The 25,153-nt window shown below is 35.4% G+C and overlaps 1 protein-coding gene across 17 annotated transcripts in view; it reads left to right on the top strand.

Annotated features, from left to right (window-relative positions):
* The window catches only part of DLG1 (discs large MAGUK scaffold protein 1), a 168,903-nt gene that overhangs the window by 141,184 nt on the left and 2,566 nt on the right, over window positions 1-25,153 (top strand). For 6 of the 17 annotated variants that reach the window (XM_075158353.1, XM_075158352.1, XM_075158344.1 and 3 more), the window contains 9 exons: window positions 3,512-3,688; window positions 4,521-4,590; window positions 9,648-9,747; window positions 13,105-13,146; window positions 16,321-16,371; window positions 18,906-19,007; window positions 19,176-19,348; window positions 22,597-22,706; window positions 23,080-23,171. In XM_075158353.1, coding sequence (XP_075014454.1) covers window positions 3,512-3,688; window positions 4,521-4,590; window positions 9,648-9,747; window positions 13,105-13,146; window positions 16,321-16,371; window positions 18,906-19,007; window positions 19,176-19,348; window positions 22,597-22,706; window positions 23,080-23,171 — 917 coding nt within the window. Of the gene's footprint in view, window positions 1-3,511; window positions 3,689-4,520; window positions 4,591-9,647; window positions 9,748-10,447; window positions 10,482-13,104; window positions 13,147-16,320; window positions 16,372-18,905; window positions 19,008-19,175; window positions 19,349-22,596; window positions 22,707-23,079; window positions 23,172-25,153 lie in introns of all 17 variants that reach the window. The other 11 variants (XM_075158358.1, XM_075158351.1, XM_075158350.1 and 8 more) reach the window with 5 other exon arrangements.

Genomic DNA, 25,153 nt, shown 5'->3' with positions numbered 1-25,153 from the left:
ATGAGGAAATTTTAACTAAATTCATTGAAAAATAGGACCTGGCATTAGCCCCAGGCCTGAAAAGTTTACTTGCCTGCAGGAGGAGCTTAATTGGGCATCCCTATGTTATTCTGACAGTTCAAACATCTAGCTTCAAACAGCTTTCCCAAAAACTCAGGGAGAAAAAGAGAAACTCCTTTATAAGCTGACCTTCATTTATTCTGAAGTGGTAAGATTAATTCATGTTTCATGAAGTAAGGCATGGAGATGCTTTTGCTGCAGGAATTCCTGATTGCTTTGTTCAGCAAGAATATCCTAAAAGAAGAAATGCTTCAGTAAAACTTGATCAACAGCCTATGATATTGAAAGTAATGACTGTGCCCAGGTAAAAAGACATTCTAGAAAATTTGGCACTGTTAACACAGCCATTAAATTTTTGGTTTTGAAGCATAAGCACTCATGAAACATGCAACTTAACTTCAGTTTCTGTAGACTTGTAAGTGAAGGAACCAAGTTACCTTTTTTAGCACTGCTTAGTTGCTGAGTAATACAGGGTGAAATAAAACAGAAGACTTGGTGCTTTCTCTGTAAAATAATTTTTATGACTCATTTAAATTTAAATAGAACTTTAGAGTAAGTATCATGGGACTGCATTCAAAGCAGTAGTTGATCAGGAATACCAATTTTCTTTTTAAGTAAGTTAGTGTTTATAACTTACACTAAATAAATGTATACATGGTATTGTTAATCTGTATTAAAAGTCTTCATATAGGGAGTTAATTAAAGTCTGTAGATAAGTGTCATCTTGGCTGTGATGACTTGCCAGGCATACAGGAAAAGCCATGTTAATCAGTTGGAATTGAAAGAGATTTTTGTTAATTCTGTTTGCTTTTTGGCTCATTTATTTGATAGTTACCAGTTCCTGGTGTTCCTATAAATTTTAGCTGCATAGTTTTGTCACTACCTTATTACAAAACTAGCTCTATCAGCTTTTATTTTTTTCCCCAATAAAATTATTTTTGTTGAAGTGACCTCACCAGAGGAAAAATATTTGATGAAACTGCCTTTCATTGTGCAAAAACTATAGTGTAATCATTTATCTAGTTTGAAGAGCACTTGTTGATGATACATGTTTTTATCCATTTGTGCTTCCATTTCACTCTTGTGTATTTATTTTTTTTCTCATGCAGTCAACGTGTAGTAATGCTGTTCGGCCCAGCTCACTGCTCATATAAGTTTATATTAAAACTAAAACTTAAAAGTTAAAAGTAGTGCTGGTAGAAATCATTGCTTGAATGCTAACAAGAATTCTCAGGAAATAAATCTCATGATGCATTTAATTAATTCAGTGAAAATGTAAACAACTTGAATCTGCATTAAAGGTACATAATGAATTATATGTAGGAGATATGGAACAATATTTGTCCACAGTGCTCCTTAAACATGTGCAGAATAAATCTGGAGGAATAACTACTAGGTGTATAATTTTCTTACCTGTAGTATTTGAACTATTTCAAAGAAAATAAGAATTCTGATTTTTTTAAAAAGAATCTGGATATCTCAGCTATTAGAAATATTTATTATCTTGTTTGCAGAAGCAAAATCGAACAAACATTTGTATTTGCTCTGAACAGAGATAAAAATACAAGTTTTACACACAAAGTAATGTTATGGAATTAAACTGAAAGGTATTATAGTGGAGGTTGCACTACTGAAGGAAGGTGGTATTTCAACCTCCAAGTGCTTTCAAAATTGAAAGCCTACATTTTATCATAAATTTTATGAATTAAAAGTATCGCACATTTAAATATATGGCTTTGTGTATTATGAGAGTAAGTATTTCAAATCCATTTTAAGATGTCTGTCTTGTTCTAGACTTTTTAGAAAATATTTATTAAAACCTTTATCTCATTATGAAAAGGTTTTGATACTTTTTATGGCCCCAAAAAAGCATGGTGTCTCAACCAACTCTGATTTTGCAGTAGAACTTATGCTAAAGATGAATTGATCTGACAGAAAATGTTGCATTTTCTCCCTCTAAGCAATTTGACATTGATTATGAGTAAATACAGTTCAAACCCAAAGAAATACACTCTGTGCTTTAGAAAGGCGAAATTCACAAAGCTAAAATACATTTTGGAGCAAACAGTTGTGACTTAGAGGTGCTTACATGGGTTAAAAAAATTCTGAGATATTGAAAATCTAGCAGAAAAAGGTACATAAACTAGTGTTTGGGAAGAAGAAACCAACTGAATTTGGACAAGGAAAAGGACACCATTTTAAATCATCACATTGTAATCTGTTGTTGCTACTTTTCTAAGGTTGAGGTGGGTTTGGTATCAAGTCTCTAAATGGAGATAAGGTATCGTTTAGACAATGCATCACTGACAAACTTATGAGCTTGCAGATGAAATAAATTTGAGGTTTTTTTGGATTGTATCGTACAGACACTTCTCACTTTACATAGGTGAGGTTCATACACCTTTTTCAAAAGTAAAATAAGAATCCTTTATAAGGCATAATCTTAGGAGTATCTCTTACAGTTTGGTAAGAGGCTCCTGTCATCATTCATTTCCACATCTTCACTGAACTCTCGATTGTGCTGGGAGAAACATACTGCAAGTCTCTTCAGTTGCTCAGGGAACCGATATAAGATGATCCAACAGGGAGAAAAGAAATTAATTTTAACCCAGATCAGTTCCACAGTATGGTGCACCATGTGCCTTTCCAGACAATTGTGCTTTCATAAGTAAGAAGGGGGAAGGAATCAGTACAAAGCAGGCATGAATGTGGGTGTGGATAATAGTGGACTTGCATAAACCAACCTTGCTGGCCAAGAGAATGTTAATGAACTGTAGCCATGCAGCTGGTGTTCAGATATTGCTAGTGCCTATTATTTGAAAACAGGCTTACCTTATAAAAAAGGATGAGATTTTCTTGAAATGGTTGGGAATTTTCCGAAAGAATGCACATAAAGTTCTTTGCCTTCAGATACTGCAGTAGCAAAGTTGTGTTCAGATCATATTTCTAAATTATTTTTTTCCTGCCGCCCTGTGAACAGGATATCAACTTTTACTTTAAAGACAGTAATTTTTATTTAATAAAATAATTCCAATTTGTAACTTGATATAAAACAACGTACATTACAGAACTTTTGACAGTGCTCTATGCTTCAAATAGTTGCCTTTTTTTCCCTAGGCTGACATGTAACTTGCTCTGTGCAAAGTACTTATTGGATTGCAGGAGGCATCTTCTGTGGACCTTACGCAAAGTACTAGAGTTTCTGCTCTGGACAGTTTGTTCTCATTCATTAAAACTTCTAAGTGTGTGTGTGTGAATACTATACTTATATTCTCTGTGTGTGTATATATATAAGAGAGAGAGAATGCGTTCAGCATTCTTGTTTTAAGCAACTGTCAGAATGATGCAGTTGTTTGTGAACAACACAGGCAGCTTCATACTTTGTGCTATGCATGCTCTCCTGGTTTTATTTCTTGCTTTTTCTGTGTTCAATTTTTTCTTTTCAATGTAGAGCTCTTTTTGATTATGACAAGACTAAGGATAGCGGTCTTCCAAGTCAAGGATTGAACTTCAAATTTGGCGATATTCTCCATGTCATTAATGCTTCTGATGATGAATGGTGGCAAGCACGGCAAGTAACTCCAGACGGAGAAAGTGATGAAATTGGAGTTATCCCAAGCAAACGCAGGTATGTCATGATATTTTATTGACTTTGAGGTGTCTGCTATTAAACGTCTGATATGATTAATACATATATTGCGTATGCTTTGCTCTTTGTTGTTAATTCTGTAGCACATCAGCCACTTGGTTTTGTGGGGGAGTTTTTTGTTTGTTTTGATTTGGGTTTTTTTTGTTTGGTGGTTTTTGGTTTTTTTTTTTTAAATAATCTGTAGTGGGATTCTGACTGACTCAATGAGAAGTTTGTTAAAATCCTATTTAGTCTTAGGAGTTGCGTGCTGGAGTTGATAAAGGTGGCCCAAGTCCATTTCTCTGTTCTCACTGTAAGCAAGTTATAGGTTTAATAACATTACAGCATTTATGTATGAAAAGGTGCAAAGTAAATTTTGTTCGAATCATGACGCTGTCATGAATTCTTTCTACCCAAAACCTGGGAAACTGGAAAGTCCTTCTTTGGCCAGAGTAAACAGAGGCAAGATGTTTGCTGGCATATCAGAGACCCAAATAAGAGATTTGGTGCTCTGAATCTTAGTATCTGTTGTTGACTGGTAATTGAGGCTGCTCACTTATTGATATGCTTTTTCTTTTTGCCCCCCCCGATTTATTGAACCTACATAATCACAAAATACTCCCAATACGCTCAACAGCTCATCACTTGAGAAATAATACCCTACTTTTCCAATATAGTCTGCCACTAGCAGGCTGCCATTTTCTGAAGGTTTCATCACCAACAAAAATCTGTACTACAAAAGGTACACCTATAGGCTTACATTGTAACAAGTAGTAACTTGAAGTTCTGGAATCTTGCTGATTTAACTTTTTTGTGTATGTTTTTGTGGTAGAGTTGAGAAAAAAGAACGAGCCCGTTTAAAGACAGTGAAATTCAATTCCAAAACAAGAGGAGATAAAGGGGTGAGTTAATGAAGTACTAATTACACCTGGCATTGTGAATGGTAACATTTTTCAGTGATTTATCTATGCAGACTGTTTCAGTTTTTAGTGAAAAGATTAAATTCTGTCAAATAGAAATAATTCTGAGCACCAAAGTTAACTTTAGTAGTAAACCATTGCCAAAACACTGCAAATTCTTTGAAGAATTAGCTTAGAAATATGTATTATCATTAATACTGTAATGTAATAGGAATTGTAGATACTAATCAAGTATTGAATAGTGCCATTTCTAACAGCTCTGCAAGTGCTGTTTATAAAGCAGTTTAGTGCTTTAGTATGGATTGTACTCCTGGACTCCTTTTTTGGGGGGAGGGGCTTACTACCAATTTTCAGAAAAAGTAATATGTTCGTTTCTTTAAAGTTTTTTAATGCATAGAGAAAACAAGGAAGTAGAGCTCAACAGGGTCCCTATGATAAAATGAGGTTTTACGATGTACACAGTTACACAGACAGCATAAAGTAACTTCTTTGTTACAACTATGGAAGTTTTAAAGAATTTCATGCAAGGGCATAGGCCAGCAAAAAATCAAGGCTAGCGCTATTGCTGACCAGAATCAATCTTCATCTCACAGCTGTTTTTGCTCATCACCACTCTCTATTGGTGCAAATACTGATGTGGCTGTGCTCAAATCATGTAAAATAACCAATGCAGATGAAAAATAACCCAATCCAAAAGAAATCCTGGTTTTAATTTTAGTCAATCCCTTGGTGCAGTTCACTGCACGATATGCAATCCCTGTCCCAGTACACATGATGTGAATGAGTGGTGAGAAAGCAGGGTAGCTACTTAAGTAGTAATAGGAATGTTTGTAGCCAAAATTACAGCAATTTCATAATGGTAAGGCAGCCAAATTTTTTTTTTTGAGGGTGAGGATTTTTTGCAATGTTTTGGTCGTTTTGAAATTTGAGAAACAATTTCACAACCTTACGATTTCTACCAATAATTTATAACTAGTAATTTCAAGATTTAGGTATATGCATTTTAGATGTAAGATGTAGATTTAAGATGTAACTAATTACATCTAAGTAAGTAATAATATATTATCATTTTTTAAAATCTGAAACATGCTTGTACAGTATTGTACATCCCAAAGGTTCCTTTTTGTCATTTATTTCAGTTACAATGTTTTCATAACTTCAAAAATCACATATATGAAGTATTAAATCTTCAATACTTTATCCTGTAGCGTAGGACTTTATACTTTAAAGACTGTCAAATCCATACATACTTCCCTCTGCTACATGGTAAAGATTTCAGTTCTGTTTATTAATGAAGAAAATGTCGTGGTTGTTTCTATAACTATTTGTTTAAAAGGAAATAAATATCTCCAGTTATTTTCTGATGAACAATTACGGTACTGCCTTGAGGATTATTTGCAGGTTTTTTCTGTTTTGGTACATTCATATACTGGTATTGGAATAAAACGTTATCAACTGATGTGGTAATTTTTAACGTGATCATTTTTATAATTTGAGTTCACTTTTTAGAAGTCACATAAAGAAAATGGCTTAAATACTTTAGATTATTTTAATTACAGGAAGTAATTTTTCAAATGTTACGATGTTCTTTGAAAGATAATTGCATGGTTTTGTAGTTTGTCTACCAATAAACTGCAAACAGTTAACTTAATTAATAATGTATTTGAAGTAGCATCTTGACAATAGCAGAGTTAGTGCACAGTCACTGTGTACTAGCATAGCATCAAAGATATGCATGGAATACTGAGTGGAAAAGCAACTACGCTTGCCATTGATACAGAACTGCAGTTCTTTTTCTTTAGTAACATTTCATTTTGCAAACATGCTTACACTGTTCACAATCTTTTGCTTCAGCTGTAAATGTTTTTAACATCACGGTTTCTCCTTAAAGTATTCTTCCTGTATTTGTCATGGTGATATTTTTCCCAGTATGTTGTCTGCACCATACGTGTCCTCATGGACTGTGTGCCTTCCTGTGTCTGTGTATGATAATACTCCATGGACAGGGTGAAATTCCAACTTTGTGTAATTCTTCAAAATTTCTACGTTAAAACCTTAAAGAATAACCCTAGCGATGGCAAACATTAAAATCCACATTCCTTTCATTTTAAGGAAAGCTAAAAACTTTGGAGCAGAAGTGGTTAAATTTTTTTCTTGTTTGTTCCTTTCATATACACATTTATCTCACTTTCTGTGCTGCTTCTGTTTTAATATATTCTTGCTTATGATTCCTGTTTATGATTTGCAGTGGGCTTATGAAAAATTTAATACAATTACTATGCATTTTCAACTAATAAGCAATTCTCTTTAGCTTTTTATAATCATGGTATCTTTTAAAAATAATCTTTTGGCTAATCTTTTATGCAAAATCAGTATAATATTACTTTTATTTTCTCTTTTTTTTTGGCAATGGAACTGACTCTGACCATTATACATGCAGTATATAAAATTTAATATTAGTTCAGTAAAATTTACTGTACAGAAAATTAAAATAATTATTGTTATGAAATATTTTCAAAACTAAAGTGAAGAGCCTGATTATGTTTTATGAAGTACAATAAATCAGCCACTCCTTTTATTTTAAGGTACAAATTGTACAGAGTCTCTCTGTACAAATTGCAGAGTCTCACCACCTCAGTTAAACTGCACCATTTTAGCTTTGTTACATTTATTTCTCCTATTCTTTTGCCCAAACTGAAGGACTTGTCCGAATGGAACAATTACATACATGTGAGACTTCCACTTTTTGAAATTCATGTTACAGTATTTTTCAGTATATACTCAGCAAAGATCTATTCCTCTGGGCATATTTCTTTGTTGCCCTTGTTCTGTAGATTACTTTAATCTTTCTGGTTATGAGAAATCTATTGCAATGACTTGTTGACTTCAGATAAAGAAGGTCAGGAGGACCATAACCTAAAGCCTTGCCCATGCCAACTATGGTTCCTGCAAGCATATGACTGGCTCGAAACCAGTTCTTTTGTCCATACATCAGGTTGATAATTTACCAATTCTTACAGTGGAGTGACAGTTTTAGTCGAACAGAGATACCAGCCAATTAAAGGTTTTATGGATTTCTGACTTAACACAGTATTGCTATTTCCAGAGCTCAATGTCACTGATTGCGCTCCCATGGTACCGTGTGTGCCTAACACCTGGTAATTTGAAGTAAACTTTTTTAAACAATGGAATATCACTGGATGTTTCAGTATCTGATATTGCCAAGCAAGTCTGTATTAAAACAGATGGTCAGAAGGATTGTTAATACTGTAGCAGGATGCAGCTTGTATGTTGCACTATAGGTATTTTCTTTAGAAAGGTCAAATGCTTGTTTTGTAATTGTACCAAAGAAGGTAGCCCACTGTTTGAAAAAACTTTGTTCTATTTGACCCCCAGTTGTTACTATATTTCATTCCACACTTAATGCTGGTGGGAAGGATAATGTATCTTTCTGCAACTGTATTGCATATAATAGAGGAAGATGAGCTCACACGGGCTGAAGACAGACAGACATTACTTGAAAGTTAACATGCTCCAAATAGCTGTTAATAGTGTCTTTAATGTATGAATTGAAAATATTTTTGTTTTTTTTAAAAGTAGCTTTTAAAAAATGGTTCTGTGGAAGTTTTATTACTTCCTGCTGCACATGCGCTCTGCTTGGCTTAGAAATAAACAGTCCCCCTGCAGCATAGGATCTCAAAACCAAGTTGGGCATTTTCTTACTTTTGCCATCCTTCCCGCAATAAAGTTTCTGCAAACCAAATGACAAAAACATGGCAAATTTCATGTCTTGGCAAATCTGGGCAGATGATTCAGTTATGCCTAAAGATGAAAAGAAATTTCAACTGGCTTCAAGTTAGCTCTATTAGTTCCAGTTCTGGGCATAATTGCAATAAAAATGTTACTGATTAAAGGTGCTGTAGTCACATAATGTCTTCAGCAGAAGACATGGCAGATATTACTAAATTCTGTGTTAATCACACCTGTAGACATACGTATATATGAATGAAAATACCTTGATGCTCTCCATCACTTAGACAAGGAGCACAATAATAGTCTATATTCAAATGGGTGGATATGTATATTTCTATATAGGTAACTCTAGAAATTTTCATAGTAACTGAGATGCAGAAATTCTTCAGCAACACAAGCAGTTAATGTCAAAAGTTGCTGAACATGATCCTTGGACATACAGGGTTTTTCATGTGGTAATTCTCTATAAATGCACCCTTGGAAAAATAATTGCCACAGTAAACAAATGAAATGAGTTTGTATCTTTTGAAAGTTAATCTTGGTATTGGGATACAGAGTTATGTAGAGCGAAGTCATTCCTTTCAGTCAACTTGCAATGAATTGCAATTGTGAAAGATTGAAACAAATACTTTTGTTTTGTTTTATTCTTTTGGTATTTTAGCTAGACACGTTTCTTTTCCTTTTTTCCTATTTCACTGTTACTTAGTTTTATTGTAAGAGCATTCAGTACAATGCCAGCTTTTAATTTCCATTTTTCTTCACTGTATGATATGTTATTTAGCAGTTGTCACCAAAGTATTTACAGTTTTGCCTTTGCAAATGGGTAACACTGGCAAATGCTTCTGGTGTGCTGTTATGGTGTCAGCTGTTTGCAAAAGCATGCGTAAAGCCTCAGTGTTTTTTTTAAAATACTGTAACCCCGATATTAGACAATATCAGTGATTTAATTGACTTTGAGTTCATTATCGTTTGGCCATCTTATAGCAACCTAGTTTTCCCCATCTTTTTATACTCCCAGCAGGCCTAAATTTGTGAAATACTGGTCAGGCCATGTAGGATGAACCAGCCTGCCAGTTCTCTCAGTAGTAAGCATGTGAAATATGGAGGGTGTGAGCAAAGTCATGATCCTGATCTCTATTTTTAATGAGCTGAGAAGATAATGTTAAACTGAAATATGCGCTGCATAATGTGGTTATAGGAGTCAGCTTCCGCAAAGCTGCTGGTCTGGGCCTTTGTTCACACAGACATTAGACATCCTTTGTTTTGCCCCTCCTTCTCTTCTTCAGCAGTCATTCAATGACAAGCGTAAAAAGAACCTCTTTTCCCGAAAATTTCCCTTCTACAAGAACAAGGACCAGAGTGAGCAGGAAACCAGTGATATTGACCGTAAGTATGTGGCATTCGATGGAGACCGAAGCACACGTAGAAGGGCCTGCTAGATTGCAGTAGGGTGTTACCATGGAGACAGTTTCATGAGCTGCAACAGGCTAACGAGCTTGAGGTGTGAATGACAAACCAATCTACAAAATCAATAAAACCGTTTGTTTGCTGTTGAAGTAAAATTCAATCCAAGAGTTGGAATAAACTGGGTGATACTCTTGAGTAACAGTGTGTACGTAACTGGAGGAGGTAACAGCCCTCCAGCGCTGTCAGTGATGGTTCCTCATTTCTGACTTGGAGGAGAGCGCATAGCAACAAGGAAGTATAACGGAGCTTACCAGTTTCTCGAATCAGTCCCTTTAGACTGGTTACTTCAAAGTCATTCCATTCTAATTTGGTTTTCCTATTGAAGAGAGGCTATTTTGATTTTCATTGTTGTTGCCAGCGCTAAAAAAAAAAATGTCTTCTCAAAAAGCAATTGCATAAGTTTGCTAATTGAGACCAGGTCCGCTACAAACTGCGTTCTCTGCTGTTTGCATCATCGATTACACTTTATGTGCCAGTCAGGTCAAATCCTATAGACTTACCTTCCCCTGTGATGTTCTGGGAACTGTCTCCTGTCGTAGCGCCAATTTTATATATTACTGACAATTATTTTCTTTGTGATTGTCTTTTTATTGCTTGCCCTCTGGGGACTACTCTGCAGGAGGTCCCTGACGACATGGGATCAAAAGGCCTGAGTAAGTGATCAAAATACTCCCAAGTTATTTTAACCTCCATCTGAAAAATTACTTTTTTTTTTTTAACAGATCTCTCTGAGACTGGTGCTCTACTGGCATAAGGAGGTTGACGCTAAAAATGTTTCATAGGCTTTTTCTAGTTTGTAGTGTTCTGGGGGTTTTTGGTTTCAGGAACGTGTTACTTTAAGTTCATGTGACTATCATGTTAGATTTTTTTATTGTTGTTGTTCAGAAGCTTACCAGCGCTTACTTGTTTGTCCTTAATAGTACTGTGTTATTAAATGTGGTGAATTTTTTTTTTCCTGTCACTTTTTATCTTGTCTTTGTGTTTTTATTTATTTAAAAATAACCTATGGCTTTTTACAGTAATAGTACAACCATTGCCTAACAGTTACAGTTACAGTTTTAGTTACAGTTACAGTTTTCAATCCTCTCTTTAGGTGACTGATGTTTACAGCTACTTAAAACAAACAAAAAAACTTTGCTTAACAAATGCCATTAGAGTTTTTCTGTCTGACTTATTTGAACTCTTATGATGCTTTTAGACCAGATAGAGGGGTAGCTAATAGAGGATACACAAAAGAATTAGTTGTATTTCCTGCAGAAGTGTTAACTACTTGAATACAATAAGATTCAAAAGTTGCTGAGTACTCTAACAGATCTGTGTGTGTACAGACACCACCACTGTACTAAAACGACAAATAAAAAAAAAGTCAAGACCTTGCATTCATCACAGATATTAAACACATACGTTATGCATTTATAAAATAGTAAAATTAGTCACTAAAGATCAGTAACTAAAGGTCATTAAAGATAACAGTTATGCGCTAGGAAGAAAAGTTACGCACGGTGTTCCTGAAATTCCATGTAACAAGCAGTGTCATGAAATAAAAGTTCTAGTAGCTATAACATTAATTTTCTGTTTCCGAAATGGCTAGTTTCAAGGAAATTCTTGGTCTAGAACAGAAGACCTTAGCAGCCTTTATGGTCTTATGATCGTACCTGGTTTAAACTATGTAATATGGTCCAGAAATGTCACTGGGTGATTCTGTTATAAAAATAAATGGCTTCTAGCCTGTTTTTCAGCACAGTTCAGACTTTTTGAAACCACCTTACCATGCTTAATGCAAGCTGTGTTACTTGGGCTCTGCAAGACTGCTGTTCTTGCTGGTATTTCAGGCTTTTCATCTTCACCAATTGTGCCCATTATCAGACTATCATAACACTTGTATTCTCAATTGACAATGTCTCCCTTTCATGTTCTACCACAAGGCTTTTAAACTTCACTATTTGCCTCTTCCATGTCAATATGGACATTCTTTTTCCAAGACAAGAAAATGAAATGGAAGTAGGTACAAATTGCTGGTACTCGCAAACATTTGGAAATACTTGTTCCTGCACAAAAATGAAATGAGGGAGTTCAGTCTAGCCAGAGATTCGTGGTTTAAAGATATTGGTTCACTTTATCCAAAAACATTTTAAAAGGTTAATTAGTTTACATATGATGACTGTAATTTTTTTAATGTTTGTTAATCACTAGAAGCATACTTGCTTCATAACTGTATTCGTACCTCTGGAGTCCCCTAGCAGGGAGGGCGTGGACTTCTTCAATCTTGTAGTAGAGGAACCACAGTGAATTTAATGTATTATAAAGGCTCCTCATGACAACAATATGTATTATCATATGCATACAGTTAGGTACATAATTTCAAATTTAATTGTCCTTGATTTGTATAGGTCAAGCACAAGCTTCTTTATGCAGTCTTAACCTGTGAATGTTAGTGTTTTTCATTACAAATACACACACTCGGTGGCATAAAAATTGGTTTTTTACAATAAAGTTCAGCAGTATCAAAGTTCGCATTTGTTCACCAGATTTGTAGCATTTTCATGTAACAGAATAGATTGATACCTGAAATGCTTCAATTGCATTAATTTTTATTTATTTATAAACTTATTTAACACAGTTACATAGCTTAAAAAAGTAAATATAAACACCTTGCAGTTACTGAAGTATTTTGATTACTATGCAAAAGACATGAAATTAATATAACTAGTCCAGAATACAAGTCAGGAGCTTTTGAAAACTAAAGCATTGGAAGGGGGGGGTTTAAAATCTTAATTCTGCATTGCACTTCAAGTAAACTATTTAATGTACCATAGGGAAGTGTCTATTATTGAACGTGCTACACTATATTTCCTGCAATATAGTCCAGTATTTTCTGCTACAAGACTCTTAATATAATCAATAAATTGCCTGCATAAAAGTTGAAATGCATAATCCCATAGTTTTTGCACAACAAAATTCATCTTGAACTGAAAACCTAAAAATTGCAGGGTTACATGTGAACTATGAATTAGTGTACTTTTCGTAATCTTATTTTGATGTGCTATTTAATGTTTTTCTTTTTATTAACATCCATTCCTGTCGTATGAAATTAAGCTTGATCCTGAGAGCTATGAGAAGTACCTTAAAACTTTTATATGCAGTATGTATTGATTTCAGCATTTTGATATCAGTATTGTCTTTCATCTGGATTATTTTGTGTCAATTTGCTTTCTTTCGGACTCATGTCACTAGTGTATGTTCCTTATTTTTTTTTCCATTGTGTTGCAATTTCAGAGCATGTAACCTCTAATGCCAGCGATAGTGAAAGTAGTTACCGTAAGTGTTTTTAAGTTCTTTGTTTATTTAGAACCTTTGTTTAGTAGCTCTTTCTTTGGTTTTGTTTGTCTGTCTTTTCTGGGTATTTACATGTTAAATAGAACTTTCGAGTCACCTTCAGGTGAAATCCATATTCGTGTGTTTGGTGGGGTACTGCAAATTCTGCTATGTCTGTCTTTGTTTTAAAAAAACTGACTAGAGAGAATCATTGCAAACCTCCTTTATGGATATTTTTATTGTGATCTATGATTTTCTTAGTTCAGCTTAATTTGAATCAGTTCCTACTTTTTTAAATTATGCGAGCTAGCTAGACCTGTTAAAACCTAAGTGTAAATTTAATGCTGACAAATATAATTATATGTAGCTGAGCTTAATACTGGAAGCGTAACTAAACTGTATAATCTGTTAAATAGTGCAATAACTATCTACAATTTTTCACATCTGATACTCAGATTTAATATGTATATACTGCTGATGAAAGAAAAGATAAGCAAACATGTATTTACCCTTGCTTTCAGCTTTCATATATCTGTTTTGTCAAGTGTGGGTGCTTAGTATGAATTGTGTTCAAAGCATACGACACACATTAAGTGCTGGAGTCAGTTATAAATTAGCATGCTAGGCACACATACATGTTCTCTCTCTCTCTCTGAAGACATAGTATCTTTTAAATACTAGACTGAGTTAGTTTTTTTACTAGCCCAAGCTACACTACTGTTTACTATTACCCAAGCTGCAGGAGTACTACATGTTCACAGTGAGTGATGCTGCATGATGCTGCTCTACAATGCTTTAAAATCTCTTAAACCTTCAATCCCACTGGTCATTTCCAGTGAACAACTCCTCAGTAAGGCTGCGCAGTCCAGACCAGGATAGAGCAGAGCAGGAAGATGAAAAAGTTAAGGATTTGGAGAGGAATACGAAAAGAAGGAACAGTAAAAGTCATGCAGTATGACACTGAGCGGCTCACTGGTCAGCTCCTGGTTGCCTGCTAACTGTATAATCGGCACTTCAGAAACAGATATTATTTATGTTAGGGTAGTAAGGAAGGTGGTTCATTAACAGATATATTTGTTTGGAAGCTGTAGATCTTCTCAGAGGTGATGATACACATTTTTTCTTCCAGATGATTATGCTCAAGGAGAGAATTTATACATGTGTATAAAATCCCCAGCACTAACAATGCTCACAGTGTCATAGACTGTAATTGAAAAGAAACCAATTGGGGGAGGCATTCGTGTTCCCCGAGAATAACACAAAATTGAGCATATATGGAAGTTGCCTTTGCCTATATGACAAACTTACAAATTTTAACCATTTTTAATGACACGCCATTAAAACTATCTAACCATGACTGTTTCTCATAAATTTGCTGTTTTCCTCTCTTCCCCCCACTCCCCCCAAGGTTTTTCTCAGAGCTTGCTTTATGTATGTTTAAAGCTCATTATTGGTACTACTAGTTAGTTTTTTACTCTTATTACTTGAGAAGCCCTGATCTTATTATGAATGTCATGGATTTGCTTATCTGAATGTGTAATTCCAAACACTTCTTATTAAAATGATTTTTTTAATTTCTTCTTACTGCTGTCTAATATGAAAGTTATCTTGATTACAGATGAGTACGGTTGTTCAAAAGGTTCATTCTATTAATATTCATTTTTCGAAAGTATTGAAAAGCAGTGACAATATATACTTTTTGCCCTTAATCAGGGAATGCTTTTTACTTGTTATTATCTCTCTAGTAACTTAACTAATGCTTAACTAATTTTTGGCTTTATAGCAATGTGACTTCTCCAAAGAAATATCTAATTATATATAAGCCACATCTTTCATGGATGAGTCAATAGCTGGTGATTCCCTAGCCTAAAAAGGGTTCTGAAAGTATATACTGTCCTTCTAAAATCCATTTGCATGAGTAACTTTTTGAGATATTAAAATATATAGGTTGCATGTTTTCATGTCTGTCTTAACATATTCCTCACTTGCAATAACTTAAAAATTAAAATGTTCACTCATGTATTGCTGTAGTAGAGTTTGAATGCAAATTTATTGCAAATAAGAGAAGTATTTCTCTTATTGAAATTGTAAATTTTAGATTTAAAATATCGATAGTATTTGCTATGAAATAAAGAATAGATATATAGAAGCAATATATGAATTTATAAAAGCCTTTATTCGCCATCTGTTTCTGTACAACTGTGGTATAGCATTGGTATGTTCCTTTGCCTGTTATAAGTATGGCTTATGAACTACAAAGAATGTTCCAAAATTACACAAGTGAGTTATTGAAGGACTGTATTTTATTCAAAGTTTATAGTAATGTAATATAATTTGAGCTTGTATCTTCAGAATTATAAATTCTTTGCTGTCATGGAGTTTATTTTTAGTGATTCCATTGCAAGAAATCTTACTTGGAGATATCTTGTTAGACTAGAAATAATCTTTTCGAGAGATGGCAACTGAGGTATATTTCTAATGCTTTCACTAACATTTAAAAAGCCTGCAGCTGTCAAAGGTCAAAATTCAGTTATTTTAGTTTCATTCACTGCTGATGTGCTTTCTGGAGCTGAGAACAATACAAAGCATTCTTTGTTTTCAAGTTCATTACTTTAAAAATTTGTTAATAAAAGAATAGTTATTTAGTATATACAATCATAATAATTTTTTTGTAGAATTAGTGATTGAAGGTGTTTATATAAATGCCACTTCATGATAAAGTTAATGGAAGATATGTACACCTTGACATACATGATTGTCAGCCCTGTATAAATATAGAAAAATGTAATGCTGGCTTCAAAGTATGGAGAATGTTAATGATGAAGGTGGCATTGCCTCTAGCAGTGAATGATAGTATGCATGCATTTCATTCAGGGAAACGTGTATAAGAGCATTTCAATAATGCTTTAAAATTCTTGTTATGCTTGATGTCAGTTTGACATGCTAACGTAAACCAGGAAATTATTTACACTGTATGTGTCTTATGCTTTAAAATTTTGTTTGGCTTATCTTTGTGATTTTTATAATTCATGGCTCTTGAAAAATGTCCTTCATCAGTATCATTGTAATGCATATTACTGAGGAATGTCTGTATCGTTATAGTTCATTGAATGACTCAATTTAAAGATGTTGATTTAGAAAAAAATACATAGATATGTCTTTGCATTTACATTTTAGGTGGCCAAGAGGAATATGTCTTGTCATATGAACCAGTCAATCAACAAGAAGGTCTGTAAATCTCACTCAGTATAAAATAAATATCATCTGAATTATCAGAATGCTTCATGTGCCGTTACGTACTGAGCACCATGATAAACTTCTTCACTGTTTTGAACTTGTTACCATTATTCAAATGAATAAAGCATAAAGGCATAAATTATTAAATGCAATTGCTAAATTATTTAGTGCACAATCCAAAAGTGTGCTACTTAAAATAACTTATTATGTGTGGTTTACATTGCGTAAGGAAAATACGGTATGTTTAACAGTTTCGTCAGTGTGAACCTCAGAAATTATGGTTTACTTCTGTTTCATATTGCTTTAGCATTCTCACTGTTGTGGTTCCATTTTTCTGTCACAGCAAAAAGTGTGTCAATAGATGATTTGTCTATTTTAGTAAGCTTTAATTGAAATGTCTCTAAAACAGGGCAGTCTCCTACTTCTGTTTGGTCTTCTTACATGGCTAATTTGGTTAGCAATTGCCAAGTGATTTTTTTGTTTTTCAGAAAAAAAATAATTTTCAATGAAATGGAAATGGATAGGACAAAATATTTTCTTACACTTGCATTTAAAATAAAATGCTTTTCACTGATTTCCAATGGCATGCTATCATTTCCTTTTCACCTTGGTCCTGATCTTGCTTCATTGTGTATAATAGATACAGAATTTCTAGTTCACCACCACAGGTGCTAATGGCTGATTTACATTATCTGATACATAGCTCATATATTTGTAAATTGATCTGTAAAAGGGATGTCCTTTCGGAATACTTGATATCTATTACCTATCAAATAAGGTGGCAGTCGAAGTAAACATATATCATGTATTTACATGAATTTTGAGTGTCAGGATTTCATTTTTGGTTTCATGGAGTGAATGGCACGGCCCAGTTGCTTTTAATACCATTGTGGAACACGCATGCGCCTGTATAGACTTTCCACTCCAACTTGTTCATCATCGCATGTGGGCTCCATTTCATCAGTAAGCTTCCAAAAGTAGTGAAAATTGTTATACAGGATTAACACAGACCACATTATTTATGTCATATAATTTGTAATTTTAGTAGGCTCCAAATAAAATCATGGATGAGAAATGCATGAGTTGAGACCATGCTGGAAATGGAGAAATGATAGGCCCTCTTCGATGTGCTAAGCAAGCGATGCTTAAGCTAGGGAATCTGGAGATTTGTTACCCTCAAATGAGCAGCTGCTGGGTCTGTGTATGTATGCACACCAGAGGGTCTCACAAAATGAGAAACATCATTTTAGCTGGCATTAGCTTCCCAGATTCTGATAGCTTAATAGTTTAGTGAGAACGATGTAATACCAAGTGAATTAACATCAAGGTTGAAGAGAAAAGATGTGAATGGGACTTTGCACAAGCCAATGGTTTAGTAACTACCATATTGTAAAACTAAAGATTTTAGAGAGCCAAGCGCTTTGACACTTAAATACATGACTGTAATTCCCTTTGAGTCTATTATAGTGTATGGGGAAGGCCATAAAAGAACCAGCACCTCGTTCCTTTTCTTAGGTGCAGTAATACATTCCCTGCATATGGTATCTGCATTTGTCCACTAATTCACTTCCACAGTAATTTTTTTTTTAAGAAGCCCAGAGGAATAAAGAACTGTAATGACCAAAACAGATTTAAAGGTGCTTGGATTTGAGCCACTAGTGGGCCACCCTTAGTCTTTAAGCAAAGATGTTTATTGTTAAATTAATAGGTTGACAGTTACTGGATCCCAGACATTCCTCTTACGAATATATTAATACCCCTGAAAGGAAATAGTTCCGAGAGTCAAAATAAAATATATTTTATAGGTCAGACTTTATTTAATTTGGACTTATTTGTGCAGGAAAGACAGATTAAACCTAAAACTAAAATTTATACAGCTGAAATTATATGCTAATGCCAAGATACTTAGACATTATTGTCTTCATGGTTCTTGCAGTATAATCAGGTATTTTCTGCTTGAGCTTAATTTCCAACCAAAAGCCCTTTATAACTTTATAAAAAATTAAGCTGCTTTTAAAAGATGCTATACTTCATTTTATAAGGGTGTTAATAGTTACAGAAGCTATATACAGTTGAGTCTTTTCATATATGAGTATTTAAGTTGTGGTCTTAGAGGAAAAGAAGAAGCTTCTACCAACACAGAACTAGAACTCCACGAACTCTGCTACTGCTTAGGTACCTCTTTGAGGTAAAAAGATTTTTCAAACTTCCTCCTTTTGCTGTTTTCATTAGAATGAAGAATGTTACTTTGTGAAAAGATTTTTTTTTTTTTTTAATACTGAAGACTTGATAATTTCAAACATCTTCAATCCCCCAGGGTAATGATTTGAGAGTGAAGGTCTAATATCTTACTGTGACTACGGTATTAATTGATATACATTCTTCAACATGTTTTTCTTCTCTTTAGGAGTACATATTCTTTTAGGTATTAAAACATTACCACGTGATAAAGATTATTTTGCTGAACTGTGAAAGAAAGCAATCATACTGAAATGTAACTGATATTATTCCTTTACATTTAATAGTCAGTTACACTCGACCTGTGATTGTTTTGGGACCCATGAAAGACAGAATAAATGATGATCTGATCTCAGAATTCCCAGACAAATTTGGCTCGTGTGTTCCACGTAAGTCTCAGCAAATACTAAAGCAATTCTAAATGATTTTTTTGTGTTAATTCATCTCTTCGCATGTGACAATTTTGCAGTATAAATGGGAGAGTGTTTTTGGATATTGTAGGGAAAAATGTCACTGTTTTATGTTTTGCTTTAAAAATCACTGGTTTATATTTAAAGATACTACTAGACCAAAACGAGATTATGAGGTGGATGGACGCGATTACCATTTTGTCACTTCTCGAGAGCAAATGGAGAAGGATATTCAGGATCACAAATTCATTGAAGCTGGCCAGTACAATAATCATCTTTATGGAACAAGTGTCCAATCAGTGCGAGAAGTAGCAGAAAAGGTAAATCAGTGCCAGTTACTTTCATTTGCTGAGGTGATTATCTGACTGTGCTGACAGGGGAAAAGAGAAGAACGGCAAGAAGCCATTAGGAACCCTCTGACTTAAAAGGAATTTCTACAAAACTAGAAACAAATTGCATTGTCACAAATGCATTTAGGGAAATAATGAAGCTTTGGAATGATGAAAGCATTGTGATTAAATTACGGGAAAAGAGTTTGTGCCCTCTTAGAAAATAGAGAAGAAATAATTGGAATTACAGGCTAATTAGCCTAGCTCACATACATAGATCACTAACTAATTAAGAATAGTGGTGGTGGAGTCGATTAATATGATGATCCATTTGATATAGACTTGTGCAGAAGAAAACTTGTAAAATTTTTTTTCTTTGTGCCCTTCATGGATTTAGCTGACAAAGGGAAAAGAGTGTAATAAACTCAATTTTAGAAAGACATTTTACATAACTACCACTACTTTTTGAAGACTGACTTTACTGTTTTTATCTTGAACAGATTTTAATTAACTATTTCTTGCAAAATCTAAATATTTCTAAATTCAAAGTGAGGTTTACTTGAGCTCTCTGAAAAAGAGTGGGAAGAAGGAAGCGTATTTCTTAGAGTAAGATGCTTGTTTTAATGAAAATTTTTTGGTGAAAACTCTTTGCGAATGTTCCACGTTAGGTTGATGAGTGTTGTTCTACTGCTTACAAATATGGTGCATTTACAGTAGACAACTGATCTGTTTGAGAGAAGAAACAGCTATTTTCTAGGTGGGAACTCACAAGCATGAGCACTTTCAGTCTGGACATGCAGAGGGTAAGTGTGGTTAACCCTTCTGACATGGGAGTGTAGTTAGTCCTCTGGAAAACAGCGTAGACCATTCTGGCCAAATGGCCGAGTATTGTTAATTCTGGCAAGTGTTAATTTACTAGTGGGATTAGTAAGGTACAAAACAATTGTGAATCTTTTATAAACTGACATGAAGAACAAAGTACTACCAGATGTCTCCATGCTATTAAATCTCTTGCACAGGCACCGTGGGACTTTGGGTAGATGCAGCAATTTCTCAGTTCCAGCTATCATTATTTTTCTGGGAAACAATGGCCTGTCCTTCAGAACTTGACTTCAAAATCATGACGGGGCTGCAGACTCGTCGATCTGGGGCTACTCCCTCCTTGTAGTCCTCTCTGTCTCTTCAGTGGGTCTTATTACTGGGATACAAAAGACTATTTCCAAGTTTTCTATGATGAATTTAGGGGCATGCACAACAGAAGTGACTGCTACTACCCCAAAAGTACCAAAAATAGTATTCTTGCAATAGCTTTAAATTGTGTTCATTCACCCATCGTTCCAGCTGATCCCTCTCTCTCTCTCATTTCCTTACCTATAATGGACACAGCTAAAGATGCTTTTTGATGTCATTGTTCAGTTACTGTAGAAGGCACCGAGTGCCGTGCTGTGTTTCTCAATCAGATGCAGTGCAAGTAAAAAACATGTAAAATATTGTTTAAATGTACTGTGCAAAGAGCAAAATAGCTTCCCTGGATGAAAACATGATGATTATATCATGAGGTACTTGCGTTTCTTTTCCTTGTCTTCCAAATTCTCACTTGAAAGAAATTTTCGTATCCTCTTTGGAGTTGCTAGCAGCTTGCAAATCTCTGTGTCTGAGGCCACTGTTAATGCACATTCATTACTGATTTGGAATAAATTGTAACAATTATATTTCATAAGGTCCAGTACAGCTACTGGGCTGGCAATCTAGTCCTCCGCCCTTTGCCCAAAATCCTTTGGCACTGGGCATAAGTTGTTGGGCCAAACACAGCAAATACTAAATGTCTTATCCCAAAAAGGAAAATAGGCCAGGTAATGCTCTTAATTCTTAATTCCCAGAGCATGTGCCACATTTAAAGAGAAAATATTTGAAAGATGTGGACAGGGCAGCACATATAGTAAAATACTTTGCTAGAACATACAAACACCTTTCTTAAATGATACCAGTCAGCATCCAGATCCATGGACTGGATCTGGGAAACAGCTATCATCAGTTGAAAGCAAGCAGATATGTATTGTTCGTGTGGGAAGAACACGTCTATCCTCTTTAAGAATTCCTGAAATAAAACTCTGTGGTTTTGTTGTGCGAGAGATCAAATGTAAATGATTCTTAGTGATCTCTTCTGCCAGGAAGCAGAAACGTGTCAGTCATTTCAGACTGCAGTCGCTTCCTTGTTCTTCAACGTGCCCTCCAGGAATGATGTCCCAGGAGTTCAAGAAGTGTGTTGTATGATATGAGTAACCTTTGGTTTTATGGTGCTTGTGGGTTTGTATCCTGGCTCACAGAATCTTCTGCCATTCACATTGGTCTCTTGCTAAAGAAAAAGCTTTTCTTATTTTAGTCACCTGACAGTGGTTTTCTGTTCCTCTCCCCCCATCCCATTCTAAAATGGTGGTAAGCCAAATTACTCATATGCTACTCAGAAAGGAAAGAAATAAAAATCTGTGAAGTGGAAGTGAGCGTATCAGAGGTGAGGGGAGCTGAGGAACAGGAAGAACCTTTGAGATGAGATATCCCAAAGAGCTGGAAAATTGCTTATAGTGGGAGAATAGAGGTGGGAAGAAAAGCAGCCCTACCACATTGTCTTACAACTGCCCAAGGAACTGTTAAGTTGTATTTGTTTCTCAAGAGGTAAAAAATAATCAGCCCAAATAAATTGCATTCACCATCTCAAACTTGGTATTCTATTGTGTGGTACCCAGGGGGAGGAGAGTGCTTGTATTAAGTTCCATCTAATGATTCTGATGGTGGCATATTTCCCTGCCGTCAGGGATGGTTACTCCTTCAGGTATGCCAGTTAAGTCATCTGGCTCCTCTCTAAACTGCATCTGTGACATGACCTCCTCCCTAAAGGATCCTCAAATTATTTAAAAAAAAAAAAAAATTAAAACCAAATAATTTTGGTAGTGTGGTTGAAGTACAGCTGTTCCACTGGATGATTCTGCATTGCTGATTGGGCTGCAACCTCTGGTGGAGAAAGGAAGAAGGCTCAGGAACATCTCAAATGATGTATGATCCCAACAGAGGCGCATTGTGGGACCTTGTGCCGAAGTGGTGAAATCATAATATCATTGATGCAAATGCTCTAATTTTGTTGGCTTCAGTGGAGACGTGTTTTCTCTTCTAAATTATTAGCTATGCATGCCTGTGACTTAAACTTTGCTTAGTGCCATTTTCCCTTCTCTCTCACTTTTTAGGGTAAACATTGCATTCTTGATGTTTCTGGTAATGCGATCAAAAGGTTGCAGATTGCCCAGCTGTACCCAATCTCCATTTTTATTAAACCCAAAACAGTGGAAAATATCATGTGAGTAAAAGTAAAGTATCTCAGGCTAAATTGTTTGAGACTGTCATTGTATTTGAAAAGCCAACTGCAAGTTGTGTAAATGAAGACAATTGTAATATTTGCATTTTAAACAATATTTAATTTCCTGAGTTTAATTTCTAGGGACTTTTAGGCGGGGTTTCTAATCCAAATTAAAATGCTTGAGAACGAATGTCATTGTGCTAAATTCCATGCAGCATAGTGTCAGAACAGCTCATTCCCACTACAATCTTTGCTTAGGTTTGTCATTTAGGAGACTGCCTTTTATTAGGGTTAATAATCAGACAACCCTTATTTCAAAAGACTTTCAAGTATTTGATAGTAGTTTTTAAATGTATAATGTTTTCAATTTCAGGGAAATGAATAAACGCTTAACAGAAGAGCAAGCCAGGAAGACATTTGAGAGAGCCATGAAACTGGAACAAGAGTTTACTGAACACTTCACAGGTGTGTTTTGCTTGGGACTGTTCCCTTGCCAGAGTTGAAATTTTATTGCTTGCTGTAAAATAGTAATTGCCTCACCCCTGAGATAAGGCTGAACTTTGTTTTCCGGCTAATCTGTAATTGTTTTGAGGCCTAGAGCCATCTTAGTACCTCTACACTGATTTCAATTTGATCAATTAATTCAATATATAAAAAAATTTACTGGGAGCTTAATTTAGGTTTTAAAAACTGTGAGGCTTTCTACCATTTTCCTAGGTATTGGAATGCAGGTGTTTGCTTTGTTGATATATTGTACACTTAAAGCTTTTTATTTGCAGAGCTGAGATTGCCCAGCAAAGCTCCCTGTAGAAAACAATTAATTTCTACTTTTTTTAAATCAGGAAGTGAAGAATGATGGTAATTAATTAAGCCTCTGGAAATTGGGCACTACAGCATTATGGTACTTAGCAAATCAAATTTGTATATGCCATGGACCTAACTGCAACAGCAAGGGGTGGGCTGCAAGCACTCAAACTGTGCTAATTGTTTGCATTGTGGCTTGCAGTAGGAGGAGATTGATCAAGTCAGGATTTTCAGGAGGACGAAAATGAGCCTTCTCTATTCCTGTCCTAGATAGACCCTCGCTCCTTTCCTTCCTGTTATGTTCTCTTTTGCAGTGTTTCACTGTTTGCTGCCCCATTCACCTCCTTTCTGTGACATGACTCCTTTGCCCAATTCCTTCTTCCACATCTTAAGTGGGCAGAGCTGTGAATGCAACATTTTGCTCCACCTGGGCAGAGACACAGGAAGGGGTGGTGGCGTCACATGGGAGGAAGATAGAGGAACCAGTAGACTCCCTGCCCCAGTCTTCCCGCGGCCTTGTTCTCTACGTTGTGTGCTACCCACACAATGAACAACTTGAGTCCGTGCCTTTTTGTCTGCCTTCCTCCCTCTCTGCTGCCTCGCAGCTGTCAGTTTATCCCAATACTGCATCTAGCTCTCCCACTCTTCCCATAGCTCTCTATCTGTCTGCACCCAGAAAGTTATGGGACTCTCAACATGTGTTGCAGATTCTTCCTGTTATAGAGTCCCTTACCAGGTGACTTGCAAATGTGTCAGGTTTGTTGTTCAGGAAACAAATAAGTTTATTTTAATAGATAGTAATTATATATTTATTTAGTAGCTGGTATTCTCCCAGGTTGTTTCAGGGCATTATATAGGACACTTTTTCAGGAAGTTAAGGGTTATAATTCAAGATGTTTCAAAAACCTATGAGCCTTTTTAAGAGCTCTAGTGCTCAGGACCATGTTTCTTCTCAGAAGTGTAAGGCTTGTTGACAAAGGAAGATAGCAGTGGTCAGGCTTTTGTCCTTGATAATGCAGTTCAGGCCAGAAATCCTTTTCTGAATCTGTTTGAGATACTTGAAGACATTACAAATCCCACTTAGTGCTTACAATTTGGAGGCTGCCACCCATGTGAGTCAGGTGGTAAAACAGAATGTGTGAGCATTCCTTAATCTGTTAAAAAATAGCACATCATGCAGGGTAACTGAAATCAACTTCATCAGCAGGTTAAGTTTAAACAGTTTGCACTGAAGCATGTGAAGAGTGCATCCATCTTCTGTTTTGAAGGTATTGAGCTTTGGAAGAAGTGTGGTTAAACGTAGCTGGAGAGAAGTGAGATGCTGAAGCTTACGGCTATTTGCATTGCAAAGACATTCTGAATCTTTCTAATGCAATGTTGTGCTGTGAACGTTACACCTGAGTTATAATAATTGAACAGCCTCCTCCTCCCACAGGCGCTATGACAATGGGCTGCAGATGGGAAGAAAGTTTTTAAGACATGGGAATGATGAGTAGGAATAAAAAGGAAGTAATTGGCATGAAAGCAAAGCTTGGAAGCAACAGTAATATATTAATGCACAAAAGAGTGAGTCTGACCTGCCTCCAAAATTATCTTTCATGCTAAACTTTGTTTCTTGGATTACCAACACTGAGGTGGCAATC

This window comes from Calonectris borealis, chromosome 9, assembly GCF_964195595.1.
Source record: "Calonectris borealis chromosome 9, bCalBor7.hap1.2, whole genome shotgun sequence".
Classification (NCBI taxonomy): Eukaryota; Metazoa; Chordata; class Aves; order Procellariiformes; family Procellariidae; genus Calonectris; species Calonectris borealis.
The sequence above is the reverse complement of the archived record's forward strand: the minus strand, read 5'-3'. Positions and strand labels throughout refer to the sequence as shown.